Below are 19,697 nucleotides of genomic sequence, written 5' to 3' on the forward strand. Positions count from 1 at the left end.
ATTATTTAATAGTGAAATAATATCCAATAATCTCTTTGATTTCGGTGTGATTTGCTAGTAAAAGGAACATTATCACAGGAATCAGTGTAGGTGTTTATTTAGATCAAGAGATGATTGAAATAAAGGAAATCTTTTGAAAATATTTTTTTTTATCATTTGTAAGAAAAGATGGTATAAAAAATTTTGCATTTTTGAGCCATATCTGCATTTTAGAGCATATTGAGTCATGTGCAGACATTTTCTCCACATCCTCATAGCTCAACATGTTAAAATCAACTCAACCAACCAAAGTTTTCTCCTTCCCAGGCTTTGCTGACTGGAGTCCAGATGCCGCTGAAAGTCTTGGTGTGCAATGCAACCCTGCTGGGAGAGCTGCTGTCTGTGGACGGAGGAGCCGCCAACATGGCGGCTCTTCAGAACGAGCTTTGTGCGCTTCCTGCTGGTGTCCTGCGTGACGCTGAGCGCCTCTTCCTCTCTCAGCTTGACATGACCAAGTTCCTCACAGTGAGTGAGATTTAAGTCTGTGGAAAACAAAATGCAGCTTTTAAATTATGCTTTTTTTTATTTATTGAGGAAAAATCGCTCCAGACCAACATGGTGAAAAACTAACTCCCCTCTAAAGCTTGTGACTGGTCATGCTACTTATGGCTCTAATGGCCTCCATCAGGTGTTAGCAATTACTTTAATTTTGTGTTTTATTGCTGTGGAGGAATGTTGGCGCTCTGTGAAATCGTTTAATTGACCTCATTCCCAGGATCAACGCCGTGTGTAAAGTCACATCTCAATCGGATGGATTAAAGTTCAGACTTCCTCTCAAATCCTAAATTTGTTTTTCTAGATTTGCAGGTGGGCTTTAGATTTTTATCCTGCTTTAGAACCCCAGTTCACCAATTTAATCTTAAATCTGCAGTGTGTAACTTTTATTAAATAAAGGTATTTTTTTCCGTATTTGTTAAAACTGCCACCATGTGTCCATGGTAGAGAATTAGACAGATAATCTGTGAAACTTTCACAGTTTTTCCCCCAAACTAACAGACTGTTGAGTAAAGCTGTTGGATGCAGGTAAAGTTAGCTAAAAAATGACTAGCTAGCTAATATCAATACAGCCCCTTAAGCTTGTTAACAAGCAGCTTGGAGGCTACTGGTGTTGTTGTCTATGTTCAGCTATGATTCATTTTGCCCCCAATAAAGTTTATTCCCCCCCTTGTTCATCTGGAGCCGGGGCTGAGTATAACAGGGACTCTCTAAGAACCCCCCCGCCCCCTTCGCTCACACACATCGTTCAACCAGACAGCTATTTGTAAGCCATAGGGGGCCCCAGAAATAGTTTGGAAACTACTGGGGGGACCCAGGAAAAAAGTTTGGGAACCACTGGCATAGTGAGTTTTAACAAATATGTAAAAAAGTGTTGTTTTATATAAAAGTTACATACTGGAGCTTTAAAGAGTCAAATTATCATTTAAAATTTTGACTTTAATGAGGTGATCTTTCTCTCCTATTAGGATTTACTTGATGATCTGAGTGATTATTACACAGTGTAATAAAATGTGTTTTATTACACTGTGTATTGAGTGAGCTGAAAGAAGAGACATAAAAGTGGAAATTTAAAATATAAAAGATATATTTTTGTGATGAATTCCCTCAGCTCATCTTCCAAAACTTAATTAAAACTTTTTTAAATGTTTGACAGAGAGACCGTCTAATTGGCAGCGCCGATGAGCTCAGGATCGTCAGTCAGGCCATCAGCTCGGTTTCCCAGGAGCTCGCTGTCCTCATAGACGATGTGAGAACATTTTTACTTTGGTGTATCGATAATTTGTTCATATTTATCACTGCTTTCTTAACTTGACGTTTCCTGTGACTTCTTTTCCCCTTCTGCCTTTCATTATTCCTTCCCTCAGTTGTCCTCCCTTTCCAGTTTTGCAGAAATGAACGCGGCTCTTAGTCTTCTGTCTCCTGAAAACCGCACAGCTCTGCCCAGAGAAAGCTTCAGAGCTTTTTCAAGGATCATGTGCGGCCATCCCAAAGGTGGCGGTGAACGCATCCCGTCGCTCAACTGGTATGAAGACAACAACATCAGGTCGTTCTTAGGCAGAAACGACACGGAGGACGTGGTGCTGGACACCGACAACAACACAAGTAAGACGCTTTTCTGATCAGGGTTTTCAGTGCCTTTATTCTTAAATGGAAACCTTTGCTGATTAGTATTCGCGAGGTGAAGATCACAGATGCATCCATCTTCTTACCCTTCAAATTTCTTTTTGTTTGAAAGTTTTTACCACCTAACAGGCCTTTTTTTTATTTTAAGCCACAAAGAAAAACCAAATCTATTTGTAAGACTTCCTGCATTTATTATGTTGTGTTTTTTTGTTTGTTTTTTTTAGCCAGTGATCTCGTTCTAGTAGTGCCATTTTGCTTGGTTAAAGTTTCTCCTATTTTTTATTTATTTTTTTTTACTTCTTTAGCACCTTTTTGCAAAAGTTTGATTCAAACCCTGGAGTCGAATCCTCTTTCTCGCATCGTGTGGCGAGGAATTAAACCTCTGTTCATCGGGAAGCTGCTGTACACACCGGACACTCCTGTAGTTCGACAAGTCATGAAAGAGGTACCAAACTCTTGTTTGTCTGTTGCACAAGTCGTTATTGTTGTTTAGGAAAATAATCCTTTCATTCATCTTTGACCCGACTTTCTGTAGGTGAACAAAACATTTGAAGACCTCCAGATTCTTCAGGATCTGAATGATGCCTGGATGGAGGTGGGACCAGAAATCAAGAACTACATGGAGACCAGTGTGGAGATTCAGCTGCTGAAGGTTGGATTTGTCCTCTGTTGATATGCGGCATGAGGGATTAGAGTGTAACGACGCATTTCATGCTGGAAAGTCTTTGTTTAAACCAGCTTCTTTTGTGTTTGCAACAGAATTTGCTGAGCCGTCCAGAAATTGCAGTCTTGGTGAACATGCGTTTGGAAAACACAACGTGGACGGCGTCGCGGATTGTTCGTTTCCTGTCCACGCCGTCGCCGGACACGCCGAGGAAACCTGGAGCGCCGCCGACCTGGCTGGACGTCTACAACAACATTGGAAACACCATCGGCACGCTTTCACAAGTCTCCAAGGTTTCCACATTGTTGATCTACGCAATACAAAAGTTTTGAATCACATCTGATATTTCAAGAAACATATATGTACATATATATATACATAATTGAATATTGTGAAGATATTAAATAGTATCTTTGCTGTTTCCTGTGCGTTTTCTTGTCAGTGTTTCAGCTTGGACAAGCTGGAGGGTCTGGACTCGGAGGGTCAGCTGATCGACAGAGCTCTGGAGCTGCTGGAGGACAGGCAGTTTTGGGCAGGTGTGGTTTTCCTGCTGCCCAACACGTCCTCGTCGCAGCTCCCGCCCCACGTCACCTACAAGATTCGAATGGACATCGATGATGTGACCAAGACCAATAAGATTAAAGACAGGTGCTGAGGATTCTTCTTACATTTAAGCCTTTTATGCTTCTGAGTTGGGATGTTATCTTTTTCCCCCGTTGAAATAATAAGGAATTATAATTATATGTTAAAATATAATACATTTAAAGAAAACACAGAGCTGGTCCTAAGACTACCACAATTACCAACGGCAACAGAAAAAAGGGGGAGGAGCTATCAGTTACCGGTTACTATGGTAACCACCAACTGCCAAGAGCAGCACAACAGAACTTAAAACACCAATAAATGTCTGAAGAAACAACTTAAAAAATAAATTCAAAGAATTTTTTTTGTGACAAATTTCAAATTGATAATATTTTAAAAATGAAACCCTGTTACATATCTAAATTTAAGGTCTTAAAATGTTTTAAGTTCATTAGAAAGTAAAAAGTAAGTGAGGTTTAAATAACAGGTCTTACATTTTATGGTGCCAAGACGATTTAATCAAACAAATTCTATGTAATTTATTTTACTGGTGTGACTTTTCTGTCAGGCAAACATTTGAGTCACATGCAGACATCTTCATTGCATTCTGTAACTAAAGGCAATGGAGGATACCGCTAACTAGCGGCTAGCTAGCTAGCCTTTTGCATCTATCAGGGTAAGTGTAAATGTATCGCCAGTTTGCTGGACGATCTTTGTACCTCTGTTGCCAACCTTTACGATGCCACATTCATTCTGTTCAAAAATACTTGGCACTACTACTATATAAAATATTCATAAATGTCTTAAAAAGTCTGAAATTCAAGTTGGTGAAACATGCAGAAACGCTATAGAACATTTTTGTAGTTGGTCAAAAACAATAAATGCGTCAAGGATCAGAGCAGTTTTTACTCAGCATTATGGTTTGTTTGAAGAAAAAGAAAAATCTGATTTGGTTTTAAAAATGTATTTTTTTTTTTTCCAGGTTTTGGGATCCGGGTCCAGCTGCCGACCCGTTCGACGACATGCGCTACATTTGGGGCGGTTTTGTCTACATTCAGGACCTGGTAGAGAGAGCTGTGAGTTATGTCCTAACGGGAGTTAAACAGACCACCGGCATCTACGTCCAGCAGATGCCATATCCCTGTTATGTGGACGATGTGTGAGTAAAGCTGTTAGACATTCACCAGGGCCCCAAAAATGTAATAAAAATATAAAAGTCATTAGAAATGCATCCTGATCTTCCACATTAAGTATTAACATGCATGTAGTTTTGTTTACAGAGTTTTGAGCAGAGGGAATTTATCCACACATATTTCTTTTCTCCAAAAAGAAAGAAATCAGAAAACTTATGTTTTCCTTCTTCCTCCTTCGTAGCAGGAGTAACTGCATTTGACGTTTTTCATTCAGCTTCCTTCGAGTGCTGAACCGCTCCCTGCCTCTCTTCATGACGCTGGCGTGGATCTACTCGGTGGCCATGATCATTAAAGGCGTGGTGTATGAGAAGGAGGCCCGGCTGAAGGAAACCATGAGGATTATGGGTCTCAGCACAGGAACGCTGTGGCTCAGCTGGTTCATCAGCAGCGTCGTCCCCTTCCTGATTTCTGCTGTGCTGCTCATTGGCCTCCTTAAGGTTTGGCAACTTTTCTGCTCCCATCAGTATGTTGCTGTGCGGTGACTGCTAAAACCCTTCTCTCTCCTTTTGTAGTGGGGGGATATTTTGCCTTACAGCGACCCGACTGTGGTCTTTTTTTTCCTCACGGCGTTTGCCACAGCCACCATCATGCAGTGTTTCCTCATCAGCACCTTTTTCTCCAAAGCCAACCTGGCTGCTGCCTGTGGAGGGCTCATCTACTTCAGTCTCTACCTGCCCTATGTGCTGTGTGTCGCCTGGAGAGATCACCTCACCACCACACACAGGGTCTTAGCTGTGAGTCTGCTTCTAAAGTTCAATATTTACTATTTTTTTATTTTATTTGATTACTTACATCTGCCTGATTTTGAACAAATTCTGCCCTCATTGAACTTAAAAACTAGTGATTCTTATTGAACAAAGTCGCAAACTTAAATGTGTTTTATTGAGAGATTAACGTGCATAAAGTATTTAATGATTGTGAAATTGAAGAAAGAAAAGAGTGGACGGAAATCTCCTGCATAGGGTTAAAACGATTAAGCGTGATTATTTAAATAATCGTCAATCATTTAATTGTTAACTGGAGTATAAAGAATCAATAATGATGTTTGTGTATTTAAAACGTTAAAGTTAAAAGCTTGTGAATACTTTATTAACAGCATGCGTTTCCTTGTTTCTGTCAGAGTTTCCTGTCTCCTGTGGCCTTTGGTTTTGGCTGTGAGTATTTCTCTCAGTACGAGGAGCAAGGCGTGGGGATCCAGTGGTTCAACCTGCGGACCAGCCCTGTGGAAGGAGACTCGTACAGCTTCACCACCTCCATATCCATGCTTTACGTAGACGCCTTCATCTACGCCATTGCAGCCTGGTACATTGAAGCAGTGTTTCCTGGTAGGACACATTTATGTATTTATAGTAGGCGTTTTGCATATTGCTAATATTTTTGAGTTGTGGTCAGGAGCCACACTTTTAACACCCCAGCATTAAAGAGATCACTACTGTTTGTGTCATAGTTAAGAATATTGTTGCAATAATTAAACAAAAACTACCCAGTATTATCGTTTTGGTGTGAAGACACATGTGTGTGAATGTATTCTCAGGTCAGTATGGCATCCCCAGGCCTTGGTACTTCATCTTTCAGCTCAACTACTGGGGTGGGATTCCTTTAGAAGCAGGCATGCCGATCCCTCCAGCTCCCACCCATCAGGATGAAGGTACAAGAAGCGGCTGCGCTTCTGAAAGGGAAGTGAAATTTAAAATGTCAAGAGAAACACAGCTGTAGCTTTGCAGCTCTGTGATTTATAAGACTGCACTGGCGGTTTTCTAAGCGTAAGCCCATTAAGTAAATTGTGGTAACAGGCTGAGAGTGTAAGCCAGTTAAGCAGTAAGGCCTGGGAAAACAAGATGGCTAAATTTAATTTTGAGTTTTCATTTTAGTTTATTTTTTTCTCCTGTGAAAATATAACTGTTGTTTCCATCTTTATTTGTTCTTAGTCTAGTTTTCAATGATATTGAAAAGGCTGAAAATTGATATGGGAGAAAAAGAAACGTACAAAAACGGTTTCCTACGGCATTATGTGCATTTCTGTAAAATAAGAGAAATTAATTGATTTATGTTTACAACTCAAGTTTTTACCAAGCATTAATCAGTTTGGTTATCAGGTTTGTGACTGAACCAATGACTAAATAAATAAACACTTGATTAAAAACTTAAAGGTTTGTTTCAACAGCTTTGTTTGCCTCTAAACCTCTTTAGTTTTAAATTGAACCTGTGAGAGTTAAACTGGGTTTTAAATTTTAGCTGTCTTGACCATGGCAGCTAGAATTCTGTGCTCAGCCCCGTTACCTAGCAACCCCAGCCAAGCCCCTCACGGTTACCTAGCAACCCAATCAGCTCCTACACATTTGGCCAGCTGGTTTTACAGCTGCTGGAAAAGACAAATGTTTTGTTGTTGACTTAAAATTCAGAAACAACTTTCTGCATTCTTGTTGGCTGTGCAGGAGGGTCTACTTCTGCTTTCCAGAAATATTTGGATTTAAAGTGACAGAGACCCTAAAAACAGTTCGTTCTGAAAGAAGATGAAGCTAAAATCTCATTATATAAGAGTGATTGTGCAAAAAATGAACATAGATTTATTTTGTCTTGTTCAAGGAAACATAAAATGCCATCTTTAAATTCGCTTGCAACCCTGAGGATGTCTATATCTGTGTTCAGATCACATTGAAGCAGAACCCAACAAATTGAATCTTGGCGTGAACATCAGAAATTTGGTAAAAATCTACAAGAAGGGAGGGAAGATTGCTGTCAACCATCTAAATCTGAAGTTTTTCGAGGGGCAGATCACCTCCTTCCTTGGCCACAACGGAGCCGGCAAAACCACCACCATGTGAGGCTGAAACTTATTTCTTCTGTGAAATTTACTCCAGAATGACCTGAAAGTAGTGAATTGGATGATCAGAGCAAGCTTTTGTTTTAGACTTATTGTGTCTAACAGCAGAGATTATGATTTAATTTATTGTCTGGACATTTATTCTGTTTGTCAGATCCGTCCTGACTGGGCTGTTCCCTCCCACCTCTGGGACCGTGTACGTGAAGGGCATGGACATCCGCTACGACATGGACATCATCCGGAAGACGCTGGGAGTTTGTCCGCAGCACAACGTCCTCTTTGACATGTAAGGATAAAAAATTTAAAGATTAAATAGGCATTATAGGCAGGTTTTATACGCTTCTAAAGTCTAAAAACGTATTTGAGTGCATAAAGTTGGGTGATAATAAATAGCAGACTTGGATATTCTTGAAGGTTTATTGGTTTAGCAAAAACACCATGTCAATTAGCTTGTCACTAATTAATTAATGATAAATATTTTTAAGAGCTGTTTTGGTTACAGAGATTTGCTAATTCGTTTTATTTACAGAGTTGGGGGGGTTTTTTTTTATCTCCATTTTGTTGTTTATGACATTAAATTTATTTATTTATGTATTTTTTCTTCCAGTTTAGAATGTTCTTTACAAAATTAAAGTTTATTGATCTTTGAGAGGGTGAACTTGCATTATTATGCCATTATCAATATATCGCTTAAAAACATCTGATGCTAAGCTGTCAGTATAAATAGTTGGTTTTTGTCCTAAATGCCCTCAAATCTGTTAAACAAGTCTTTCTACCACATTTTTCTCAAACGAAATGTCAATTTAAATGTTTTTAAGTTGCTTCTAAAGTGATTAATGCAGTACCTATTAATGTTCGGATCACATTTACAAATGTAAATAGTGTCGATAACATCTAAACCAGGAATCTGCAGCCTTTGCAGTCTTTTTCCTAGGTTTGTATAAAACTCACTTAAAGCCACAAACGGTTCTTATAGTTTCCTTTTTTTATATACCTAAAGCGTAGGCTGCTTTTTGTTTCTTGCGACAAATGTTGAATTCAGATGTAAAAAAAAAAAAGATACTGTGTTAAAGACTTCAAGCTTTTTCTGTCAGATTTGTAAAATGTATTGAACCATTTCTAAAACTTGACCTTATTCATGGGTTGTAAAAAAAAAAAAAGTTAGGAAAGGTTCAACTGAAACTTCAAGTAGAAATGAATTTAATTTCAGCTTAGCTTTTCCCTCCCTCTGTTTGTCGCTCAGGCTGACAGTGGAGGAGCATGTGTGGTTTTATGGCTGCCTGAAGGGTTTGCCTGAAGAACAGGTGATGGCTGAAATGAGCGCTCTGTTGGAGGACGTCGGCCTCTTGCACAAGCGTCATGATCAGACCAAAAACCTCTCTGGTAGCGTCACCGACTTCAACTCCAGAATCTAAAAATGAATCAAGTCTGCACTTATATGAGTTAGATTTGTTTGTTTTTCTTTGTAAAAGAGGGAATTGTTTTGTGTTTGTCTCAGGTGGAATGCAGAGGAAGCTTTCTGTGGCAATCGCATTTGTTGGCGGCTCCAAAGTGGTCGTCCTGGATGAGCCCACAGCTGGCGTCGACCCGTACTCCCGCAGAGGGATCTGGGATCTGCTGCTCAAATATCGCGAAGGTACCAGTGACTGTCACCAGTAATGAGAGGCGAGAACAGATGAAGACGCATTTTAACAGCTGAAGTTCAGCTGAGTGATAAATCGATTACATCCTGTCGTTGAACTTTTTGGTTTTAAAGATTTAGTTTATGGAAGTTTATTATTGTTGTTTTATTTTCTTGGGTTTCCATTGTTCAGAGTGATGTCGGCACGTCCAGAGCCGCCATCTTGTTTGACAAATGCCTCTTGCAGTTTTTATTTATTTAGATTTTGAATTCAGGTCAACTCTACGACAGAACATTAGACACTCTACAGTTTTAATTACAAGGATACAGATTTATTATTGTCTCCTTGTTGAAGTAATATATGAGAATATATGAGAATAAAGTTTTAAGTGGTAATTTTACTTCTACAGAAAAATATCAAAAAATTTAAATTTCAAATGAAGAATGTTGGAAATGTTTAGTCTTTTAACACATCAGCACCCACTTATAGTCAGAAGCAGGATTTTGAAATGATTGTTCAAACGACTGAGTGGGTTAGGTAAGGTCCTCAAAACTCCACAAGCTTTTTTGTTTTTATTTAAAACAACTTTTTTTCCTCTGGTGATATTGCAACTTTATTCTACTGATATCATAGCTTTCTTCTCATAATTAAACTGGCCATAAGACTCAAAAGAGAGGGATTGAAATTAAAGCCACTTTTTGAAAATACAGATTTTTTTTTCCCAGAAAAGAGAACAAGAAAAATAAAATCTTATTGAAATTGTAAATCGGATCCGTTACAAAAAAATTACAGATTTTATTTTTCACTCATCTTGTCCAGTCCTAAGCTGAAACCATTCGCTAACAATGAGCAGATAAGTTGTAAAACACAATTTAATTAACTAAACATGAATAAACTGACAGAAATGGCATGAACATGTGAACATTAGTCATGTTTGTTTCTTTTTCAAACCGTCAGATCGAACCATCATTCTGTCCACTCACTACATGGATGAGGCGGAGCTGCTTGGTGACCGCATCGCCATCATCTCCAAGGGGAAACTCTGCTGCAGCGGATCGCCGCTCTTCCTCAAATCCAAGCTGGGATCTGGTTACTACCTGACCTTGGTGAAGAGGGAGGAGCTAAGCACCAGCACTCCCAGTTATTCCAGTATCTGCACCAGTGCCAGCACTAGCACCAACAAGCTACCTCCTTTAGTAAAGGTTTGCTTGTAATCTGAAATTGGGTCTGTGGGCGTGTTTTTAAGGACGGGTTCTAACTCTGCTTCATGTTTCAGGACAGTGAGTCGTCACTGAGTGAAGACACCGGACTGGGAAGTGAGGACACCAGTTCCTGTGAGTATTCAAGGATGTCTGAACTTCCTTAAAATGACTTAAATGTGTCTGTCTGAAATAAGGCATTAAATTATATTAAATTCATTGAAAGATCGTAAGTTGGCCTTTAATACATTGATCCCGAGTCTTAAATTTTGTCATGGGAGGACTATTTAATGTATTTGCTTTTCTTGACGGACTTTTCTGTCAAGGTTACACTGCAAAAACACAAAGTCTTTTTGTATTTTTTATTTATTTGACCAAATATCTTAGGTCTGACAGTCTGAACCACCCAAACTTGAAATAAGACAAAACTAACTTACAAGTAACTTTTAAATGAGATGCATAAGCCTGTTATGTAGTTAAGTAGAAATTCAATAACATTTTATTTAAAGGGATGTGCATCAGACTGACATTGAACTGTCATAAACATGACATAACATCTGTCATGAACATGAAGGAGTCTTTATGAACGATTACGACTGTTGTCCTGAAGTGTCATTTGGTAAAAAATGACACTTTTAGTGCAAAGTTCCATTAAAACTTGCAATAAAAGTCAATTACAGGAGCCAACTTTGCAGCGTCATTATTTAGCGAATGACACTCACTCATAAAGACTCCTTCATGTTCATTACAGGTTTTATGTCAAGTTTATGACAGTGTCATGTCACTCTTATGCACACCCCTTCAAATAAAGTGTTACCAAAAATTCCTTCATATTGATAAAGTTCTAGTTCTACTGGCAAATTATTTCCCATATAATCCCATTTTTCCTATAAGTGAAATAATTTGTTATTGGAACGAAGACTTTTCATCAGTGTGAAGGAATTATCTATCTATATCTTGTCTCATTTCAGGCTTAATAAGAGATTTGCATAAAAACTAGACTAAAAATGATTGGTAAGATATTGTGTTTTTACAGTGTAACAGGAGCTAGCTGCTAATATAACTTAGCTACCTAGATTAAATTTTTTACCTTCGTTATGGGTAAGTGCAGTTGACATTTGTTTTCGCCACTGTCTGTCTTGTGCTGCGACATATCTGAGGCTACGTGCAAGATAGCTTTTAATCCAGGCTCTATGGGGTTAAGGCATAAATAGGGTGACAAACACAAAGCCTGGTTCAGTTTCTGCTATGCAGCAAGTTCCCCAAACATCCCTTATATTTATGGTTTTTCGGTCTGAAATTTTATTCAAGGAGGTTTAAAAAAAGGTCTTAATTTGGTTTTCAGGAATCTGCAGCTACCCAGTACTAACCGGCCCACTGACATCCAGAGTGACCCAGAATTGTTGTTAATGTTTTATTCATATGAGAACCAGTTTCTTGTCAGATTGATCATCTTTCTGGCAGACATGGCAGCTCTGCTGGCGCTGGTGCAGCAGCATATTCCTGGCGCCAGGTTAGTGGAGGAGTCTAGAAGAGAAGCCGTGATCAACCTGCCGCAAGCAGCCGCCAAGGACGGCAGTCTGGGCCTCTTCCTCTCCAAACTGGACGAGCGGCTTCCAGAGCTGGGCGTCAGCAGCTACGGCCTGTCAGACAGCACGCTGGAGGAGGTGGGTCATGAAAAATGACCGGTTACTATGAAACTCAGGATACCTTCACAACCAAACTCGGATATTTCTGTCCATACGTGACTTGTATGACTTTTTCCTGGCATTCTGAGCGAAACCAAATACATTTTTTTTCACCCAAAAAAATCAAATTTCAGCCACTTAATATTTAATGGACTATCACTGTTAGTTGTTACTTATTATTATTATTTTTACTTTATTTATTATTTATTTATTTATTTATTTATTTAAGTTTTGTTGTGTGCTGTGCTGCGACAAACAAAATTCCACCACCTTTGGGGATCAATAAAGTATTATTATCTTATGCAAATGCATCAGATTATTTTCGAAGCGTCTGCAGTCTGAGCGGTCGTATCGCATTTAATCCGACTTCTATGTCATCTAACTCCACAAGTGGCATTTTTTAAAAATTCACCAAAGAAATGTTATGTTCCTGGACTTTAGGCATTAAATGTTAATTTTTTGGGGGTTTCTAAAAAAGGAATTTAATTATTTATGTCCAACTCTTAATGTATTTCTAATGCTGCATAGAAAAGGCTTAAGTAGGTGAATGTAAAATCTGCAAAATGAGACAATATTTTTTATCTGATTAAATATCAGAATAATTGATACATTAATCGATTACTAAAATAATTGCTAGTTGCAGCCCTAGATTATTTATAGATGATTCAGTTTTCAAAAGTATTTAACAAAGAGGATGCTGACTTTGAATGCAACCAGTAAAGCTGCCATGTTGCAACAAAACGGCAGGAGGAGAAGCAGAGTTGCACCATAACGTAGCAGTGCAGCTTGTGTCTATGAAGAGTCGCCCTCTGACTTCACTTGGTGTGTGTGTGCGTGTGTGTGAGAGCAAGCACAGCAGCGTCTTATCATGAAAGCTGGATATTTATGGAGCGGCTGTGGTCTTAATGAGCTTAGTAGGTTTATTCTGAATGAGTTAGACACACTCCATGGCTCTCTGGTGTGTTTTAAAAAGCTGCTGTGTGGGTTTTAGCGCCACCAGGTGTCATGCAGCTGTCTTGCATTATTTCCCTGATGTTAAAAATATGTTAATTATGATTTATGTCAGAACAGTGCTTTAAACTTGGGCCTGTAACAGGAGAGATTACACTGCACTAAGTCCAGCTTTTAGTGCAAATATTTTAATACACTTGAGAAAAAGTTACTTATAAAGTTAATTTTCTCTTATTTCAAGATGTAGAATCTTGTTTTAAGTAAAAATTCCTTAATGTAGATGAAAAACTACTTGTCCCAGTTGCAAATGATTTCACCTATAACATAGGGAAATGTCTTATTAGCAGTGAAAAGAATCTGCCAGACAAACTAGAACTTTTTAAATCAATATTAAGGAAACTAGAACAAAAATACATCGAGCTTTAGTTTTTTTTTTTTTTTGAGTGTATTGTACCACCATTACTTCCATTTTTACACAATAATTGTGCTGATTTTCAGATCTTTCTTCGAGTGGCGGAGGAAACCGGAGTGGATGCTGATCCAGCATCGGAGCAGCCAGCAGAAGAGCCCAGTGGCCCGCAGCCATCGGGGCAAAAAGCTCAGGATCCATCTGCTGAGGAACCAGAACCAGGTGGGAACTCCATCACTCAAAGCCACTTCTGTCCAGATTTGTACTGTGAAGATCAAACTGGTCTAATGTTTGACTGAAAGTTGGACATTTTGTTTCCAAAATGCTGCCAGGAAGGAAAAGACTTCGTAAGAAAGGTACTTAAAGTTTACCACTTTTGGACAATCCTAAAAGGAAGCAAAAGGGTTTGTTTTATAAAACTAGATTCCCTACCTGTTCAAGATGTGCTTTTGTTGATCTTGCATCGTTAAGTTGCTGCAATTTTAAAGGAATTTTTATTAAAATTGTATTTGGGTCGACTGCGGTCAGAGTTCCCCCTGCAATCCATGGGTCGCTGGTTCGATTCTCAATCAACCCGCCTTGCCGATGGCGTGAAATGCCAGCCTCGTTTCTGTCTGACGATTATCCTGTAACATCATCAGTGTATGGATGTGTGGTGTGGATGGAAATGACTGATTTCCCTTTAAGGCATCTTTGAGGACTTAACTAAGAAATCAGTGAAGTAGTTGAACAGATCAGTTTGCAGAATGACAGCCTGATCCTGGTTTGCTGTCTGAGCTTCAGGTTAAGGTGTTATATGTCGTCCTTTAGGTAAAAATAGCTGTAAAATGTATATAATGTCAAATGTTGGTTTTTATGGTGGTGAAAGTTGCTGCAATGTTGTACAAGAGATGAATGAGAAATGTTTTAGTGTTCAAGAAGAGATATTGCAGGTCCAAGATATTCTCAGTAAGCATCTCATAATTAATCATTTAATTACATGATAAATTTAAATGAGCCCAATTATAATATTTTATTTATGGATTCAGTTGTGTGTGGTTTTATTTATTGTTTTTGGTTGTTGTGTTTTATTTTAGATATTTAAAATATCTTCCAGTGACAGTGGAGTGTTTTATACAAACTTGAAGTTTATTGGTCTTAGAGGGAGCTAACTTGGATTATTATGTCACCATCAGTATATTACTTGAAAATGGTCCTAAAACAAAAAAATGATGATTTATCACAATAATTCCTGGGAAAATTTGTTTTCTCACTCCTTTATCCTCCATATGCATCAGTGAATTTTTACACCTTGTTTTTTCTTGCAGAACCGAAGGAGACGGACCCGCTGAGTGAAGACGGGCGAGGCGGGATGCCGCTGACCGGCTGGTGGCTGACGTGGCAGCAGCTCCGAGCGCTCTTCGTCAAACGCTGGCTGTACGCTCGACGGAGCCGCCGGGGGCTCTTCGCTCAGGTGAGACAGGAATTTAACTATTTATTTTAATGCGTTGCTAATATTATATAAAAAGTCTTGAATGGAAAACCTGCAGAAAGTGATTCAATTAATCCCACGAGTGATCAAGTACTACAATGATCATCAGTCGCACTAAACTAGAAATTTTTAAAGTTATAGTTACTTGTGGATGATTTCAAAGCTTGCACAGGCGTTGCCGGGCCAACCGGATGAACAAACTGGACGTTAACAACTAAATCTGTGAACGAGGCCATTTAAAATCTCTCACAGAAATAGATTTGAGGTTAGGGTTAGCATACAATGTCAACGTCTTGCTTGTTGACAGAAGTACTAACCTGTTTGATTTAATTTTCAGATTGTTCTGCCAGCTGTGTTTGTGCTGATCGCTCTGCTCTTCAGCCTCATCGTTCCTCCGTTTGGGAAGTACCCCCCCCTGGAGCTGCAGCCCTGGATGTATGGAGATCAGTACACCTTCTTCAGGTGAGACCGAACGTTCCTCAGCCATCCAGGTACATCAGTCAGTGGCTGACACATTCACCCACCTCCCAATTTAATAATTTCAGCAACGACGATCCTGGCAACCCAGCCATGGAGAACCTGCTGGAGGCTCTGCTGGACCAGCCGGGTTTTGGCACCAAGTGCATGCAGAGAGAAGAGCAGGACGACAACAAAACGTAACATGATTTCTCTAAACATGGCAAACACCAAATGTGCTGGAGCTCCACTAGGGTTGCTAGGTAACGGGCGGGGCTCTCGTAGGGTTGCTAGGTAACAGTGCAGCGACTTAACAATCTGCAGGCTTTTGAAAATGCTCATTTTGTGTCATTTAGAGGGACTCGACATGTCTCACTGTGAACAGGTTGCTTTAATATTGCCCGTAAGTAAGTAATGTCCAACGTTTGGGACATTTTCTCTCGTCAAAGAGAGAAAATGGTCATTAAATGCAGGTGGATCTCACTCACTGATGTCAGTTTATTTCGTCTCGCTGTGTGAAACGGTTATCGTACACTGACAACATGCCAGACAACATTAAAACAGCAAGGTACAGTATTTTCCGGACTATAGAGCGCAACTCACTATAAGCCGCACCCACAAAGCTTTTTTTTTTTTAAACTGGAAACTTACATATATACGCCACACGTACATATTATATAAGCCGCTGGTATCTCCGCTGCTCTCTGTTTTCCATAATAAATCTGCTATTAAGGACGCAGCCCAGCGGCTTTATTTCCCTCCTGTACTGCCAGATCGATAGCCTTCAAAATAAAAGCTGCATCATATGAACTTCTTCATGCGGTTTCCATGATGAGGGGGTATGAGTTTGAAAACATTTCTCCGTCGTGCCTGCTGCTAGCATGTGCTTGTTCTAAATGTAAATTAGCACTTTCTTCTTTGGTTTCCAATTTTGACTTCCCATGATTCTCTTCCTGCTAAAGCGCCCCCTGGTGGTTGAATAAAAATCCACAGAAAAGCCGCACCGGGCTATAAGCAGCGTGGTTCAAAGTATGGGGGGAAAAAGTAGAGGCTTATAGTCCAGAAAATACGGTAAATGTATTTTAACCATACATGGCAACCAGTGAGCGTTTACAGGCAGTCAACAAATGATCCCTCTATTAGATCCCATATTTTTTTTTTTTTTTTTAAGAGGATGCAGCCGACATTTTATGTCTGCAGGCATTCTTTTGAACCCAAATGTTCTCCCCGCTGCAGGAATCCTCAGTGTGAACCTGAGAGGGGGGGCCTCTTCATGCGGCCCCAGATGTCGTTCTCCACCTGGCAGATGCTGAGCCAAGGCAACTGGACCAGAGGCAGACCTTCCCCAGAATGTCAGTGCAGCACGGAGGACTCCCGCCGGATGCTTCCGGATTGCCCGGACGGCGCCGGTGGGATTCCCCCTCCACAGGTGGGTCATCTGGCTCCTGATCGGGTTTTACTCGGGTGGAACCACATAAACGCTGACCTTTCTGCTTCACAATGAAACTTACTGCGTCTTATTTCAGTAGTTTCTCCTTGTGTTTTTTTATAACTTGTTTTAATTTCAGATGAAGAGAGCCACTGGGGATATTCTCCAGAATCTGACGAGGCATAACATCTCAGATTACCTGGTGAAGACTTACCCGCAAATCCTCAAGAAAAGGTGGTTTTTAAACTAAGCATTTAATATGAAAAGTTTACAGAAAGCAGATAAATCTGAGGGTTTATGTTTAATTTGCTTAGTTATTGTCATCTGATCTTGTTCATAATAAAAATCTAAAGCTCACTTCAAGACTGCAGACTATTTGATCACTTGTTTTGGCAATGATTTTCTTCTTATAAATATTTATATTTTACAATGTTTTCGTAACATTCTGCAGAGTTTAACTTATTATTTTATTTTTCTATCATTACATGAAGTCTGAATGCTAACAGAGTTTAGCTTTGTTTCCCTTCAGCCTTAAAACCAAGAAGTGGGTGAACGAATTCAGGTGAGAATTTAAGCTTTCTTTTTTAAAAACAACTAAAGATACAAATTTTACTCTCTTGTTTTAAGAAGTTTTTTAAGGTTCAATTGTAGTAGGATATATCTGCTACTTTTAAAAACACCTCAAATTAACTTTTAAAAAATTCTTTACCATTTCAGGGTGTAAAAAATAATGATCGGGAAACATTTAAAATTCATGTTTACTGCAGATTATAGCAAAACTAATTATGGAATATTTTAATTAAAAAGAGAGTCTAGTGCAACTACAGATGTCCTTCATATAAAAATTAGAGAAATACTATCTTGTAAACTCATAAAGATAATTTATTTTTGTCTGAACTAAGAGTTCATTTAGACTAAACGATTAAATTAATTTGACTAGCTGAAATCAAACTACAAGGTTTGGCTAAAGCAATAATTTTCTGTTTTTTTCCAGATATGGAGGCTTCTCTCTCGGAGGCAGCAGCAGCCAGAATGTCTCTCAGGTCCAGCATCTCCAGGACTCCATCATGGCAATCAGGACTCGATACCAAGTAGAACAGGTGCACAACATACATACACACATACACACATACACACATACACACACACACACATACATATTTTTTTTTTCTTTTTTAAATCCTCTTTTTTTTTTTTACTTGTTTTTGCAGTTTTAGAAATATTTAACGTTCAACTAACAAAGTTACAGAGCATCTAGTTGGACAAGAGCAATTAAATGATTAAAAAAAAAGTAAAACCCAATGTGAGCACGTTCACAATAAAAAAAAAGATAATTACATTGATCGTACATTTTAGTCCATTATAGTATTGATTTCCATTATCACCTCCGACCAGTAGGGTGCGATCTCTCCCAAAAACATGACAATGTCCTGGAGACACATTCCCCCTGTCCTTTTTAGTGTCATTACATTATTTTTAACCTCGTTTATATCTCATGCCTAAACGTGTTTGTTCGGACCACAGGGCAGTTCACTGGATCGGCTGCTGAAGAAGCTGCCGGGGTTTTTGGGAGAAATGCACACCGTAAACAACGTCAAGGTGAACAGTTTCTCTCGAGGTCGTCTTTCCCATCTTCTCCTACTTAAAGCATCGCTCTCTTTTATGAGTTTTAATTGAATTTTCCATCTCAGGTGTGGTACAACAACAAGGGCTGGCACGCCATGGTGTCGTTTGTGAACGTGATGAACAACGGCCTGCTGAGAGCCAGTCTGCCGCCCGGACCGGAGCGGAGGAGACACGGCATCACCGTCTACAATCACCCGCTCAACCTCACCAAGGAGCAGCTTACTGAAATAGCAATGTCAGTGAATATCAGCACAAAGTCTGGTGATGCAGAATGAAATAGAATAGACTTTATTGATTCTCCAGGGGAAATTGCTTATTTGTTGACAAGCTCCTCCATCCACGGCTTTAAATATTAATGATACAAATATAAGCAAAAGAGATCAAGTTTATAATATATGCATATATTTATATACATAACATTAATCTAAGTCACTGAATGTGACTGAATATAAATAAATAAATAAAAATACTTGTATCTGGTAAACTAACTAACTCCACTGGAGTAGTTATACGAGGAAATGCTTAAAAAAAGAGTGTTTTTAATTGTACAAAGATACAAATGTTGGGAGGAATAAAAAGCTTTTCTAACACTTTATTTGAAGGGATGTTCATAAGCCTGACATGACGCTGTCATAAACATGAAGGAGTCTTCATAAATGTTTATTACATTAAGTGTCTTTTGGTAAATAATGACACTTTTAGTGCAAAGTTGCATTAAAAGTCCACTAAAAGCGTCACCTTTGCATTAAAAGTGTCATTATTTACCAAATGGCAGCAGTCAAACACATTTACAAAAACTCCTTCATCTTTATGACAGTGTCATGTCAGTCTTATGAACATCACTTCAAATAAAGTGCTGCCAAATCTTTCACAGAAAACTAAATGTAAAAACTAAATGTGGATCTTTAAGTTTATTTTTTTTTCTCCAGCTGTTTGGTCTTTATTCTTGTGTTTTTTTTCTTTCTTCCCATTTCAGGATGACGACCTCAGTGGACGTTCTGGTTTCCATCTGTGTAATCTTCGCCATGTCCTTCGTGCCGGCCAGTTTTGTTCTCTTCCTGATTGAGGAGCGAGTCAGTAAAGCCAAACATTTGCAGTTTGTCAGCGGAGTGAAGCCAATCCTGTACTGGCTGGCCAACTTCGCCTGGGACATGGTGAGAGTTCAGACAGCTTCAGAAAATCTGCAGCCACAGTTTTCTTAAAATTTAGCTACGCTGCTTTATGAAAGGGAGTTGGAGTTTCATTGTGTTCAAATATTAATAACATTAAGAATAAAGTAACTAATAAACACTTTATCAGCATGAACATCATATCATGATACATTTAACCCTTTCTTTTTTCCAGGAAAAATCAAGTTCAGTTAAGCATGACTTTCAATTAGAGAATTAGAGGTGTGCCGATTGATCGGCCACCGACCATAATC

At 39.0% G+C, this 19,697-nt stretch overlaps 1 protein-coding gene across 3 annotated transcripts in view; it reads left to right on the top strand.

Annotated features, from left to right (window-relative positions):
• abca7 (ATP-binding cassette, sub-family A (ABC1), member 7) overlaps nucleotides 1–19,697 on the top strand; it is a 35,335-nt gene that overhangs the window by 6,138 nt on the left and 9,500 nt on the right. For 2 of the 3 annotated variants that reach the window (XM_007560564.2, XM_016675561.1), the window contains exons 7-36: nucleotides 307–504; nucleotides 1,691–1,783; nucleotides 1,902–2,139; nucleotides 2,466–2,605; nucleotides 2,696–2,812; nucleotides 2,920–3,117; nucleotides 3,267–3,472; nucleotides 4,389–4,565; nucleotides 4,814–5,036; nucleotides 5,112–5,333; nucleotides 5,720–5,924; nucleotides 6,134–6,247; nucleotides 7,249–7,420; nucleotides 7,578–7,709; nucleotides 8,667–8,806; nucleotides 8,922–9,059; nucleotides 10,003–10,247; nucleotides 10,322–10,379; nucleotides 11,709–11,911; nucleotides 13,382–13,514; nucleotides 14,600–14,745; nucleotides 15,101–15,225; nucleotides 15,309–15,419; nucleotides 16,456–16,648; nucleotides 16,788–16,882; nucleotides 17,178–17,210; nucleotides 17,643–17,748; nucleotides 18,173–18,247; nucleotides 18,340–18,509; nucleotides 19,251–19,428. In XM_007560564.2, coding sequence (XP_007560626.1) covers nucleotides 307–504; nucleotides 1,691–1,783; nucleotides 1,902–2,139; nucleotides 2,466–2,605; nucleotides 2,696–2,812; nucleotides 2,920–3,117; nucleotides 3,267–3,472; nucleotides 4,389–4,565; nucleotides 4,814–5,036; nucleotides 5,112–5,333; nucleotides 5,720–5,924; nucleotides 6,134–6,247; nucleotides 7,249–7,420; nucleotides 7,578–7,709; nucleotides 8,667–8,806; nucleotides 8,922–9,059; nucleotides 10,003–10,247; nucleotides 10,322–10,379; nucleotides 11,709–11,911; nucleotides 13,382–13,514; nucleotides 14,600–14,745; nucleotides 15,101–15,225; nucleotides 15,309–15,419; nucleotides 16,456–16,648; nucleotides 16,788–16,882; nucleotides 17,178–17,210; nucleotides 17,643–17,748; nucleotides 18,173–18,247; nucleotides 18,340–18,509; nucleotides 19,251–19,428 — 4,584 coding nt within the window. Of the gene's footprint in view, nucleotides 1–306; nucleotides 505–1,690; nucleotides 1,784–1,901; nucleotides 2,140–2,465; nucleotides 2,606–2,695; nucleotides 2,813–2,919; nucleotides 3,118–3,266; nucleotides 3,473–4,388; nucleotides 4,566–4,813; nucleotides 5,037–5,111; nucleotides 5,334–5,719; nucleotides 5,925–6,133; nucleotides 6,248–7,248; nucleotides 7,421–7,577; nucleotides 7,710–8,666; nucleotides 8,807–8,921; nucleotides 9,060–10,002; nucleotides 10,248–10,321; nucleotides 10,380–11,708; nucleotides 11,912–13,381; nucleotides 13,515–13,624; nucleotides 13,649–14,599; nucleotides 14,746–15,100; nucleotides 15,226–15,308; nucleotides 15,420–16,455; nucleotides 16,649–16,787; nucleotides 16,883–17,177; nucleotides 17,211–17,642; nucleotides 17,749–18,172; nucleotides 18,248–18,339; nucleotides 18,510–19,250; nucleotides 19,429–19,697 lie in introns of all 3 variants that reach the window. The other variant, XM_016675560.1, reaches the window with a different exon arrangement.

Source organism: Poecilia formosa, unplaced genomic scaffold (assembly GCF_000485575.1).
Source record: "Poecilia formosa unplaced genomic scaffold, Poecilia_formosa-5.1.2 Scaffold116, whole genome shotgun sequence".
In the NCBI taxonomy this organism is placed as follows: domain Eukaryota; kingdom Metazoa; phylum Chordata; class Actinopteri; order Cyprinodontiformes; family Poeciliidae; genus Poecilia; species Poecilia formosa.